Here is a 14,166-nt window from a genome sequence, read left to right on the forward strand (position 1 = left end):
CGGGCGCAGGGACACGCCGGGCGCGCTGCCGCAGGGCGCACTGCCGGTCGGCCTGTCTCCGCGTTCGGTGTCGCGCGGCCGGCGGGGAGGGGGCGGGGACCCGCGCGGGCGGCCATGACCCAGGCCGAGAAAGGCGAAGCGGAGAACGGGAAAGACAAAGAGCGGGACAAGGAGCGGGAGCAGCGCGGGGCCAAGCGGCCCATCGTCCCCGCCGCCGTGCCCGAGTCCCTGCAGGAGGTGAGCCCCGGCGGGCAGCTTAGACCGCCCGGCCCAGCGCCCTGCGGCAACTTCCCCAGCGCGGGTCACCCCAGCTCCCTGCCCTCGGGGCGCGGGTCCTCCCCCGCAACCCTCTCTCCCCTCGGGGCGCGGGTCCCCTCGTCTGCCAGCCCCCTCTTCTTTCGGGGTGCAGGTCGCCGCCTCCCCCCGCCCCATCTCCCCTCGGGGTTCCCTCCAGCCCCTTCTTCTCTCAGGCACGTCACTGCAACACTGCACGTCACTCAGGTGTCTGGCCACCTCCGTCTCTCCCCGGCAGGCTGTTCCTTTCTCCTCTCGGCTCTCGCTGCTATGCCTTTGCTGCCCCCAGCGCGCCCCCCGCCTCCTGCACCAGCAACTCTCTCCTTCCTCCTCGCATTGCCCCTTCCCCGCTGCACGGGTGCGCCGCCTTGTGCTGGCTCTTTGTGCCTCCTTCCCCGTGGCAGCTGCACTCGCCTTCTCCGCAGGGAAGACCCCTGAGACGGAAGGGAAAGGGCTGCCCTGTGCATCCAAAGAGATTCCCTGTTGCCCTCTCTGGTGAACGCTGTGCTAGTTGACTGTTTTCCCCTTCACAAAGACTTCCCTCCCCTGTGGGATCGTGGCAGGCCTCTCTCTTTCTGTGGTACATGGGGTACTTCAAAATATGTGCTGGGGACATCCTCAGAACTGTGCAATTGGCATTGCCGAACTTATCCAGGTTAAATCTGGAGCAAACATCAGTTATAAGCATCAGTTGTGGAGTGGTTTTGAGATATTAAAAGTTTAGCATCTGCCTGCATTACACACACTTTGGGATCCGGAGACACAATTTTCCTAGTGTGAAGCATTTTGTCAGTATCCCTGCTGGCTGTCTTTTTCCACCCCAGACTTGCATTTCAGTGGTTTTGTATGTATATATAGCACTTTGAAATCCTTTGGGATAAAAGGCACTACTTTATAATGTACGTTTAGTAGCACTTTGTTTGTAGAGGGTGGCGTCTCAGGGAGAAGTGACTGTAAACTCAAGAAGATATTAGGCAATTATAGGCAGAAGTGGACTACACTTATGGACGTGCATGTAATATACTACTGTGTATTTCAATGTTTCCAGCAAATACAAAGCAACTTCATTGTTGTGATACATCCTGGATCAACAACTCTGAGAATTGGGAGAGCCACTGACACACTTCCTGTTGGTACTCCCCATATCATTGCAAGAAGACAGAAACATCAAGGACAGCCTGTGTACAAAGATAGTTGGCTCCTAAGAGATGGACTTAATGTAAGTGCCATGTTAAATTTTAGAAATTGTAACAATTCAAGGCCAGCTAAAACTATTTCCATTTTTTTCATTTTACTTTTGGTTGTGAATTGTGGGTTTCGTATTTTCCATGTCGTTAAATTCAAACATACTTTTCTGAAGAAACACCAAAGTATGGTTGTTTAAAACTAATATCAAAAGAATGAAAGAAAAGACAATTCAGTAAAAATTGTGACTAAACAACAAAGAAAATATATTAATAGGCATTTAGGTGAACTTGTTATTACTGGTGGTCAAGGTTACTGTTGGTATAAGCAGGTGCCATTCCACTGAAGTTAACAGAATTGCACAGTTTATGCTGTTTGAGCACCTCTACTTGTTCTGAGCACATTAAATGAAAGAATCATATGCACACATTACAAGCTCTTTAACAGATCTTCCTATTTGATCCCATCACACTTTACATTCATATTTTGGGAATGGTGATTGGAGTGGAATAAAGTTAAAATCTGATGACTTCATTTGCAGCATATTCATTCAAAATGAAGTTTGTAATTTATTTAATACATTACACTCTATAATCTTTTCTAAGAATATGATTGAACAAGCAAATTTAGTTTAAATAATTTAAATGTACACAGTAATGTTTATAATTTGAGTCTTTAATGTAAATTAATTCACCAAATTAACATCTTAAATATTTTTAAATTTTATTTTCTGAACAGAGTATTACTTAAACATGTTACACCTATCATTTTATATTTGTGGAATTTAATAGACAATGTCACCGAGCTCACTGGAATTGGACCCAGTCCAGTATCCATTAAAGTTAATGGAAAGACTCTAATTGACTCAAGTTGTCTGTTAGGGCTCGTGAAACAAATGTGTGTTTTCCAAAAGTCAGTGTACATTCACCATACTTGCATTCTAATCATCTCTTGTCATTTAATCACTGTAGGGATCTCACATATTTTACTGACTGTCAGCTTTAGTATTCATTATACAGAGTTGTATACTTTACTTGTATTTTGAAAGAGAGCTTTTTATGCTGTATGTGTTTGTTTTTTGTTTAGAAACCTGAAAGTACTGAGCAAAGACAAAATGGCCTTAAAATGGTGGACCAAGCAATATGGTCCAAAAAGATGTCAAATGGTGCAAGGCGTATACCAGTGTCACCTGATCAGGTAACTCATTCAGAATAGTTTGTTAAATTGTTCTGTTATACAGTAGTTCAATTTGATATCTTCTAAAGGGTAAAAGGAGAGCAGTTCATGCAACAATAAGCAGCAGATGTTCCTTGGCCATACAGAAGAGGAAAGTGCATTCTCAAAATGGGCCTTCAGTATATTTTTCCACTTATGCATAAAAGATGATTGGCAAAATATTTCCTAATAATGCATGACTTAATTTACATTACAGTCTCGATCATACAATAGACAGATGCGGCCAGCTATTCTAGATCACAGCTCTGGGAACAAATGGACAAATACATCCCATCATCCTGAGTATCTGGTAGGAGAAGAGGTAGGAGTTCACTATCCCCTTGAAACAAGGTGCTGGTATTGTCCTTTAATGCAAATATTTAAATTCACAATTTGATATAATATGTATCAAACGGCAAGTTATCCTAAATATTCAAACAGTAGATAATGATGAAATCTCTAGCTGGGGGGGGGGGGGGGGGAATCCTCCCAAAGAGGCTACATGACCATTTAGTGTCATTTAGCATGACATGAAAATTCCCTAACCTGGAAAAAGTGCTTATTTGTTAATTAGAGTAAACTGTAGTTCTTTTAAGAATCCTTTTCCTCCATTGTTTTTCCCTCATACAAATAAAACATCAATGATTAACACAAGAAACTTTTTAGTTAGATGTTAATAAAAGCAATAGGTCAAATCCTCAGCTAGTGTGTAAATTAGCATTTCTTCATTGACTAAATTAAACTGTCCCATTGTGTATAGTATGCAGAAAAGGCAAGAAATCGGTGACTGGATCAGCACAAGGCACCATATGCCGCATAATTTGTTTATTGATTACTTCAGTGCTTCAGAGTGTTTGTTTTTTTTAAGCACTCTTTTTCTCTCTGGTCTGGTTTAATACTTGAAATTTGTTACCAACCACTCCATGGGGTTATTTCTATTGTTACTCGTATTCAGATTTCTAGTTTCAGATCTTTAACTACTTACCCATTTTTTTCCTATTCTGTATTGGATTGTCCAATCATGCTCCCATTGCTGTAGTTGGAAAGGCCTTTCCATTTGAGAAGAAGTTACTTTTAAAAGTATTGCAGTAGTGTACAGGGGCCCCAATCCTGGATCAGGGCCACATTGTGCACTCTGTGTGTGCAATCTGTTGTATCTGCTAATGAACAGAACAAATTGTTAGCGTTAATTATTAACCTTTCTTTCTCTTTTCTCTTCAGGCACTATATGTTAATCCTTTAGATTGTTATAATATTCACTGGCCTATCCGAAGAGGACAGTTAAACCTTCACCCAGGGCCTGGCGGCTCCCTTACTGCAGTACTAGCAGATCTTGAAGTTATCTGGTCGCACGTAATACAAAAATATTTGGAAATACCACTGAAAGACTTAAAGGTGAGCTCGTGGTGACTTTCAGTTCAGCTGAGTAAGTTTGTACTACACCCACATCTGAAGCCTCTTATTTTAGCTCCATCTCTTGCATTGTCTGGAGGGTTCCAGGGGGTGTCAACTGAAGAGCCACCTATCTTACTCTTGTCGCTGACAGTGTTGCCTCTCAATCTTTCAGTAAATTTTGTCCCCCAGCATGCACAGCTCCCATGGATTTTACTTGGAGTTGTGTGCACTTATCTGAGAGCAGCATTTGGTACTGAAACTTTAAAAGTAAGTTGGATAGTCTTTGAACATTCAAATTCATAAAATATTTCACTTCATTGTTCTGTCTTCATAGGCTGATTAGAGTTTTTAAGGGACTGAGGTCTAGAATCAGAGTCTAAGGCCAGAAGGAAACACCAGATCATCTACCCTGACCTGCATATCACAGGCCACCAACAGCACACCCAGGCTAAACCTGCTTAATTTTTCTTATTGAGCAGGTAGCTTTTCTTGTGTCTGCCATGTCTATTGCATGAAATGTTTTTAAACATTTCTTAAGCTCCTGTAAATACAGACATTTGATACCACATTGAACTGAATTTTTAAATGATGAAAATAAATGTTTTTTTACATTACCACGCTCTCTCCAGTCGTTCTGCTTCTTCTCAGTGCCTTTACATCTGTATTTTTTCAGTAGCGTACCATGGGGCATCTAGCATTCTAGCATATATAAAGGAATTGTTTTGAACTCTACATTGATTTGAAAGCTGCCCGTAATTTGCTTTTGTCTTCAGTATTACAGATGCATTTTACTAATACCAGACATCTATAATAAACAGCATGTGAAAGAACTGGTACATATGATCCTAATGAAGATGGGCTTTTCAGGTAAAAGTGAATAAGTGAGCATTTAATATTCGTTTGTATAGCTTAAAGATTTTTTAAAGGCATCTGATTTCTGAGCCAGACCCACTTTCTATTCTGAGACTGGCACCCCTTGCCTCTTGCCAGTCACTATTGCAACTCTTGTCTCTTTTGGCAGGGCTAACTAGTAAGCCAGCATTATGGCGAGTTACTAATGCTCTTTGTTTACTTGTTAAAAGACCAAACTTATCACTTCAGGTGAGGCTTGCTCCTGACCAACTTACACAAAGTAAATCATAAAGCAGCTCTTGAAATGGGATACAGACGCCCCCCAACTTACACAATCGTTCCATTCCGGAAAGCCTTGCATAACTTGAATTTTGCATAAGTCGGAAATGTATACCCGTACGTTACACAAAAATTTCCGCAACTCGAAAATCCTATTTCTCACTTATGGAACTTTTTCCGTAAGTGCGAATTTGCATAAATCGGGTCTGCGTAACCCAGGCAGCATCTGTATCTTGCATGGTAACAGACTGTTGTCTGAAGCCTCATTGCCTTCTTATTACTGTTGCATTTTAGTGATGGGTTTAAGTGTCCGTGCAAAGAATGCTGAGATCCTTCAAGGTTTGAAAAAAAGGGTCTATATAAGTGCAAGGTGTTATTCTCCTTTTCATTGATGGATTGTACAAAAGGAGTATCTGGATGACCTAAATATTTACACTCGAAGCAGGAGAAGATTTTTTTTTTTTTTTTAAATACTTACAGAGTGAAGTACATTAATTTTTGAACTGTTGAATTGTTTTCTGTTCAACTGTTTTTTTCCCCCTAGTTTGAAAGTCCCTTCTTTTTATAGGAAATAAGGAAATGTAATTCCCTTCCAGTTCATAAAGCTAACAAACTTTCCGTGTAATGTAATGATTTTTTTTTTTTTTTTTTTGAAAGTCCAAGACTGACTTTGTGTCATATTGTGTTTTGTTTAGAGAGTCACCATAGCACTGGCAGTGTAACTTGATGTATGAACAGAGTGCTTAAGTTTAAAATTATCAAACAGTACTTGCAGGAGCCAGAAAGTCCACTTCTGTGTTAGGCACTTAAAGCTCTTAAACAGATTTGAAAGCTCAAAAGAGAGGCTTAGAAAGTGGAAACAAATAAGTTTTACAATAATTTACATACTAAATGATAACATGAGGTTAATTGCAAGCCATTAGAGCATATCTACCCTTGTGAGCCTTTTATGTTTAATATCCTTTATTGTTGAGCATTCTCACAGCAACAAATAGTTTCCTCTTCCTTGCTAGACACCAGTAGTATGAACTTGCTTAGCCTTTTCTGTAGCCGATAAAGAAAATTCATAGGATAAAAGGAAGGGATTTAAATAGGTGGAAGGAAAACAACCTGCAAAAGACAGAGCGTCTTAATACATGTATATGAATGAAATTGATTTGTTGCTTTTTTTTTAAGATGAAATAGCCAATTAGGTCCCTTCCTCACTTTACAGGTGTTTTATAGCTCATACCTGTAGTTTTTGGTTGGAAGGTCTTACTCTTAGGGGTGCATACCTTAATGAGGAGAATACTACATGTTTAATGGTATGTGGAAAGAAAAAATGTTTGTTCTTTGACAATAAAGGCTTATGTCTACATTGCTGTGCATACAGGAAAAAGTAACAACATACAAGAGGCTGGGAAAGACATTTATTCAATTCTTCTAAACTTTCCTCCTGTTCCTCTAAGTCTGTTTGATGACAAAGTTTAAAAAAAAATAAAGCCTCCATTTTTAGTTTTTGTTTGGCTAAGTCTGACGGATTACACAGTGTACATGAGGGTGCATGAGTATGAAATACTGGAAATTTATAGAAGTTAAAATATTATCAGCTCCACTTGAGGGCGCCATTTCCTAAACATTAATTCAGTGTTAAGATGAACTAATTACTGAATGTAACTACTAAACTCCGTGTCTTCTATTTAAAAGATCTACATTTAAAATTAGTCAAAAGAAAAGGAGTACTTGTGTGCCACAAGTACTCCTTTTCTTTTTGCGAATACAGACTAACATGGCTGTTACTCTGAAACCTTAAAATTCGTCCTTACCTATTGTTCTACAAACTACTTGCCTAAAATGAGCAATTCTCTTCCTTCAGAGTTCAGAAGAAGGGAATTTGAATCGAGTCTTTGTTTAGTACTCTTCAAGTGAAAGTGTATGGCTGGGATGTAAACATGAAGAATGCGTTTGTGAGGGTTGAAAGTGCGTTGAAGGGGATGCACAGAAGCATGGTATCAAACCTTGTCTATCCATTTAAAGAACTTACTCAAAAGTTAAAAAGGAAATGATCAGATTAAAATCAAAAATGCAAGAAAAATGTCTTCCCTGTGTGACAAAGAGGCCCATTAGTGGCTCACTACTTTATGTCAGGTTTCAGAGTAGCAGCCGTGTTAGTCTGTATTCATCACGAAAGCTTATGCTCAAATAAATTGGTTAGTCTCTAAGGTGCCACAAGTACTCCTTTTCTTTTTACTTTGTGTCAGCAACTCTTGTCAGGTCTGACATACTCTGTATATACCAACTCACTGTTATCATAATCTGTGTCTAAAAGGTGTCATAGAATCATAGAATATCAGAGTTGGAAGGGACCTCAGGAGGTCATCTAGTCCAAGCCCCTGCTCAAAGCAGGACCAATCCCTAACTTTTGCCCCAGATCCCTACATGGCCCCCTCAAGGATTGAACTCACAACCCTGGGTTTAGCTGGCCAGTGCTCAAACTGCTGAGCTATCTTGCCCCCCTCATGTGAGGTGTATGCAAACTGGTAACATGCTGGTTGTAAGAGTTGTTAAATACACTCTAGAATTATGTTCTTAAAATGTGTTTGGCAAGCAATGCATAAATCTTGTCAGTGTTAAACAAAGGAATGCGTATTTGGTATGTCTTAAACAAAGGTATGTCTGACCAGCCTGATCCTCAGGAAGGGACAAGGAAGGTACGTTTACATACAAGATAAACATAGCCATCAAATTAGCAAGTGGGTTAGGTAGCCTTTTAACTCTCACAATGAGAGGAAAAGACTGCAAAAATTAACAGCTCCCTGGTGGACACAGCAAGCTGAGTCCCCAGCATGGCTTCTTTCCTCCTGAAGCAAGGTCATTGAATTTTGGAAAATATAAGCAAGGACAGAAAGCCATTTTAGCGTCCATCACTTGAGGGAGTGAAGGGGCCAGAGTTCGTGAAATCACAGAACTTTGGTCTTTCAGGTAAAAGGGCTGAAGTCTCTGGAATCTGAGTGTAGGTGAGAAAACTGCTTAGGCAAAGATTGTAACTTACTGAAATTAAGTTTGTTTTAGAAGCATATTTCTACTTTTGTTCATTTGTAACCATTTCTATCCTTATTCCTTCTATTTGATGTCACTTAAATCTATGAATTTGTTAGCAAATGTTTTATAAACCAGTGCAGTGCTTTGATTGAAATAAGTTTCTCAAACCCCAGTTAAAGTAATGAGCTGCAGTTTACTTTCTTTTTAAAGGAGCAGAAAACTTAACTTCTGTGACTGTTCCAGGAGAGGTGGACCACAGGGCAGACAGTTTTGAGGAAATTCGGGGCTGGGGGAATGTTGGGCTCACCTTGCAAAAAGTAACTGGGCAGTGGAAGCCAAGGGGTGACCTGCATGCTTGTAGGCTGGCTGTTGGTGTCAGGGCTGTGAACCCCAGCAGCATAGCATTTAAGGCACTCAGAGTTTTAGGGCAGTTGGTGACATAACCCCTTATTGGTCTAGGTTGAACCACAAAGTGTCACAGCCTGCTACTGGTAATGGAAGCCCTTTAATACCCACTACAAAATTAAGGTTAATGTTAGGTCCAGATTTTTTCCTAAACCCATAAAAGCAAGGAAACTTTCAATGTAGACTTCCACTTCACCCTTAATTTATCTTTCCTAAAGGCTTAAAATATCTCTTCCCCAATGGGAAGATAAAAACTTTTCCTGGCAAATGTGGCTATTTTTGCACAATTTAAACTTTCAATACAGGATCAGGATCTCAGTGTTATATATTTTAAAAATCTACTACACAAAAACTAAGTATTTACTTTTAAATGTCTGGAGCTTGGTTTAAAACCAGACTTAATCTTCCTCTCATATTTTTAGGTATAGTGATCCATCAGGAGTCTGTCTGTGCTACTTTTGGAAGTGGCTTAGGTAGTGCGTGTATAGTAGATGTAGGGGATCAGAAGACAAGTGTTTGCTGTGTAGAGGATGGCGTTTCACACCGTAACACCCGGTAACTTTTTCTTTATGAGCAAAATTACTACAAAACCACTAATGCGGGTGGGGTGCAGATGTTTTATCTTACATTACTTGTTTTTAAGAAGGATTTATTAGTAGATATACATAAGGGCAACACTGTATTAATGTAGTTAATTGTTTTTTGGTTTAATACTTATGACTTTCACAACAGGAACATCCCGTTCTACTATATGATCCATATTGGAGAGTTTTTGCTCCTGTAAAGAGAGCAGGAGCTGGCCCTACGTGCCATGTAAACTATGTGGAAGTCGTGAGCACAATATTGTACATGTTCATCTTTAGGCTGATACATAATGTTAGCTCTGGGCTTGATGAATAAATTAATGTTCATCTGTTACTTTCTCTTTGTTTTAGGTTGTGCCTTGCATATGGTGGGTCTGATGTATCAAGGTGTTTTTACTGGCTTATGCAGCGAGCTGGGTTTCCTTACAGGGATTGCCAGTTAGCTAATAAAATGGACTGCCTTCTCCTTCAGCACTTAAAAGAGACATTTTGTCATTTAGACCAGGTGGGGAAAAAGTCTTAAGCTTAAGTTGTTGATTCTACATGACAGTTTTTGGAACAATGATTATCTTGTCTTCCTGAGTTGGGTGAGGATTTGCTTGTGCATTATTAGTAATTAATTAATGAATTCCCTGTTAGTATAAAGCAGTGGTCCCCAACCTATCTGTGGGAATAGCACATTCCTATTCCCAACAGACTGTGGTGGGCACCAAACACCCCGCCGCCAAGAAGTGGCAACGGAAAGAAGCCTTGCCGCTGAAATGCCACCGAGAAATGGCAACGCTTCTCGGCGGCATTTTGGCAGGCGGTTCTCAGGTGGCCGCGCTCAGCAGCGGCATTTCGGTGGCATGGTGTCCTGCAGGCGCACACAACTTCCCTGGTGGGTGCCATTGCACCCACGGGCACCACGTTGGGGACCTCTGGTATAATGTATACTTAAAAGGCTTCTAATGTTAGTATCCAGTTGTAGCATCAAATGACCTTGCTATATTTGTGCATAAAACATTTCATTGTCCTATAACCATGATACCAGGCAGTTAGTACATGAACTCTTGCATTTAGATACAAAATATTTGCGCACATACATCTCTAAAGGTGTTTGCCATTTCAACATTTAAGAAATCAACAAAAGTTTAAAACACTTCCAACTCCACATGTTTTTCCTGGAGTTCAAAAACACAAGCAGAGATTTTCCTTTGAAAAGAAGGTGTTGGTATAGCCACTTTACAATTTAGATTTATGGCTCTGATAACACACACTACATTCTTTTTTCACACTTTGGCCTGTACTTAAAACATGCATGTCCGACATGGTTTGTCGTTTTGATATTTGCTTGTCCTTGAGAGATGGAAGCAGAAACCTTTTGGAATGTCTTTGATTAGCTTTAATATTTTGTAACATAACTAACTAAACATATTCATTGTTATGTTTCCAAACATCCTGGCTATGACGTACTTGAAGCTATGTCTTAATTTTCAGTAAAGGTGCAAACAAGTTTGTAATGTCCTAATTAAAAATAAGTTAAAATTTTATTAATATAATTTTTGCATCAGTATTGAGGTCTTCCCCCCCCCCCCCCCCCCCCAAGCTTCTTGCTGAGCTCCTTCCGTGTGGTTCAGTTAATCCTCTGGGTTGTTGAGTCACGTAGTTCCCATTTTAGGCCTCGGTCCTACAACAGGATCTGCTAACATGTATTCCACTACCCAAGCACAGCCATGTTGACTTCAGTGGGAATCTGCATGCAGAAAAGACTGCATTAGCAGACCCTGTTGCAGGACAAAGGCTTTGGAAAACAGGAAATACAAACAAAATTCAGATTCATAAGTGAGTTTCATTATTTGTTTGTCTTGATGAATACAAGTAAAAAGCTTTGAGATAGGAATCTTAGACTGTACAGAATTGATTACCTTCTTGCCATATTCTATTAAAAATAGGATATTTCTGGATTGCAAGACCATGAGTTTCAGATTCGTCATCCAGACTCTCCAGCCTTATTATACCAGTTCCGTTTAGGGGATGAAAAACTACAGGTAAATTCAAAATGTGTTTGCACAACAGTAGAACCTTGTGATGAAGTCAAAGTCTGGATGGCTGCAAGAGGGTACTTAAAGGTCGCTATGTTAGCCCTAGAATGTTAAAGGCCCTTTTTCCTATAAACCGAGAAGGGGTTACCTCAGGTCAAATTAGGGACACCTGAATCCACTTAAACACGGTCTGAGGCCTTTAAAAACCCCTCCTCTGGGGAGAGCAAAGGAGGACACACACACACACCCAGTGGCAGCAGGGGAATAGGCTATTCCAGGGTGAGAGGCTGTGTTCCTTCCCATAGGGGAAACAGCCAAACCTGAATGCCTGGTAGGGGAAGGACTGACACCCCAGGGTAACCAACCAGATGATCCCCCTGCCCCAGCGAGGGGGGCAGCGAAAGGTACCCCTCTGGGGTTTTTGTTCAGGAGACTGTTTCCTTTTGTTTGGTGGAGGATCACCCCTTAGGCCGACTCTTAGACCTATCCTGAATATATGATCAAGGGAGCATAGAAGGGGGATGACAAACCCTGGCTGAGTGGGGCTGATTACCCCAGGCCCACCATCATGAGAGGGGGAAACACTAAGTCTGGCAAGAGAAAAGAGGTGCCTTGCCACCACTTTAAGAATGGCCATACTGGGTCAGACCAATGGTCCATCTAACCTAGCATGCTGTCTTCTGACAGTGGCCAATGCCAGGTGCCCCAGAGGGAATGAACAGAACAGGTAATCACCAAGCGATCCATCCCCTGATGCCCATACCCAGCTTCTGGCAAAAATGTACGGAGGATGCATATCTGTCACTACCCTCCCACAGCATGTGACCCATTGCCCAGTACTCCATGGAATGCCTTAATAAGCTGCCTCACATTTTAGTGGATGTACCCTACAGAGGTTGTATGCTTTACCCGTACTTAAGGGCACTTTGTTAAAAGCTGTTAAAATCAATTTGCTGTAGATAGGAGCATCTCTAATACATCATGGTGACCACCTCATTACCTCTCTGTCTTGTGGCTAATACCAATTAAGTATCTGGCATGCCTCCTGTCTGTGGTCCTACATCCTATACTTGATGAATGCTGATATATACGTTTTTTTTATCTCTCACTACTATGACTTTTTGTAATACACTTGTAATGCTGATGAACACTACTTGACAGTCTGATACCATTTAACATATATATAATGTGCGTGGGGTTTTCTTTAATGGTTTACAACTTCATTTTTTAAAGAAAACTCAGTTACTTCTCCCTGTTAAAAGGCTATTTGAAACAAAGTAGTAATCTGTTGATTCTGAGGCATGAGACACTTTACAATTGTAAATTCAGTAAAAAATTATTAGGCTTTATTTTAAAAAGAATATTTGTTAATGGACAAACATTGAACTTCAAAAATATTTGTTTAAACAGAAGATTGTATTAAACTTTTTCATCTTTTACTACCCAGGCTCCGATGGCTCTGTTTTATCCAGCAACTTTTGGAATTGTTGGGCAGAAAATGACATCTTTGCAACACAGGTCACAAGGTGACCCAGAGGATCCTCATGATGAACATTATCTATTAGCTACCCAAAGTAAACAAGAGCAGGTGTGTTAATGTTTAGTTTTCACAGAAAACTACCATTTACCTAGAAAAAAGAAAAGGAGTACTTGTGGCACCTTAGAGACTAACAAATTTATTTGAGCATAAGCTTTCGTGAGCTACAGCTCACTTCACTGGATGCATTCAGTGGAAAATACAGTGGGGAGATTTATATACATAGAGAACATGAAACAATGGGTGTTACCATACACACTGTAACGAGAGTGATCAGGTAAGGTGAGCTATTACCAGCAGGAGAGCTGGGGAGAAAAAACCTTTTGTAGTGATAATCAAGGTGGGCCATTTCCAGCAGTTGACAAGAACATATGAGGAACAGTGCGTGGGGTGGGGGGGGGAGAGAGGGGAATAAACATAATTACTACCTGTGTGTGTTTCACTCACCATTGAAAAGCAGCCATCTCTTAAGCTGAGAGATGGCAGCTGTTCTGTGTCCAAAGCATTGAAGAACAGGTTTTAGGCAGGGAAGTGAAGAATAACTTGTCCACTAGAAACAACAGAGGCAGCTTACATAGGCCAAAATGTAATCGCCCATCTTAGAATTTACCCAGAACACTGAAGCTAACACAGTTTTGCAGAAATTGCCATGGAGTTTTCACCAGCTACACCTAGTCAGGATCTCTGCCTCATCTCATCTGAAAGGCAGCACCTTTAGCATGCTTTGTAATAATTGTAGAAGGTTAATTTTGTAATTATGTGCTAAATGTCACTCTTGGCCTGAGTAGTGGAGACATTCAGCACGTTTTTGTAGTAAATGAAATCTCTCATAATTAGCTTTTTTTTTTTTCACAAAGACTTATTAAAAAAACCTGTTCACGGTGAATTATAAATAATTTTAAATAATTATACAGCACTTGGAGCACTTCATAAATATTAAGTAATGGGAATAATTAAAAATGTACACAAATCCTTTAACTACTATAAAACTTATGGGCTAAAAAAAATTAATTGATTTGTAACAGGCAAATGTATAGGATTTTGATTCAATTTAAGGCGAATCTACAGAGTTTTTGTACTGTTAAAACTATATGGGTTTAGAAAATGTAGTGAGAATAATGGCTTGTCTACACTTGAAACGCTACAGCGGCATAGCAGCAGCACTGCAGTATAGACACTATCTACGCTAACGGGAGGGGTTCTCCTGTCAGTGTAGGTAATCCACCTTCCTGAGAGGCGTTAGCGAGGTCAACAGGAGAATTCATCCATCAACCAGGCACTGTCTACATGGGGCCTTAGGTCTGTTTAACTATGTCACATAGCGACCTAGTTTTCTAGTGTAGACCAGGTCTAAATTAAACTGATATAAGCACCT

The 14,166-nt window shown here is 40.4% G+C and overlaps 1 protein-coding gene across 3 annotated transcripts in view; it reads left to right on the forward strand.

Moving 5' to 3' along the window:
* Positions 1 to 14,166, forward strand: part of ACTR8 (actin related protein 8) — a 23,761-nt gene continuing 9,595 nt past the window's right edge. Inside the window, exons 1-10 of one of the 3 annotated variants that reach the window (XM_077822400.1) lie at positions 1 to 237; positions 1,343 to 1,513; positions 2,566 to 2,676; positions 2,912 to 3,016; positions 3,916 to 4,089; positions 4,863 to 4,956; positions 9,069 to 9,201; positions 9,582 to 9,735; positions 11,165 to 11,260; positions 12,702 to 12,842. In XM_077822400.1, the coding sequence (XP_077678526.1) occupies positions 115 to 237; positions 1,343 to 1,513; positions 2,566 to 2,676; positions 2,912 to 3,016; positions 3,916 to 4,089; positions 4,863 to 4,956; positions 9,069 to 9,201; positions 9,582 to 9,735; positions 11,165 to 11,260; positions 12,702 to 12,842 (1,302 nt within the window). In that variant the 5' untranslated portion in view covers positions 1 to 114. The remainder of the gene's footprint in view (positions 238 to 1,342; positions 1,514 to 2,565; positions 2,677 to 2,911; positions 3,017 to 3,915; positions 4,090 to 4,862; positions 4,957 to 9,068; positions 9,202 to 9,581; positions 9,736 to 11,164; positions 11,261 to 12,701; positions 12,843 to 14,166) is intronic. The other 2 variants (XM_077822401.1, XM_077822402.1) reach the window with 2 other exon arrangements.

This window comes from Eretmochelys imbricata, chromosome 7 (genome assembly GCF_965152235.1).
Source record: "Eretmochelys imbricata isolate rEreImb1 chromosome 7, rEreImb1.hap1, whole genome shotgun sequence".
In the NCBI taxonomy this organism is placed as follows: domain Eukaryota; kingdom Metazoa; phylum Chordata; order Testudines; family Cheloniidae; genus Eretmochelys; species Eretmochelys imbricata.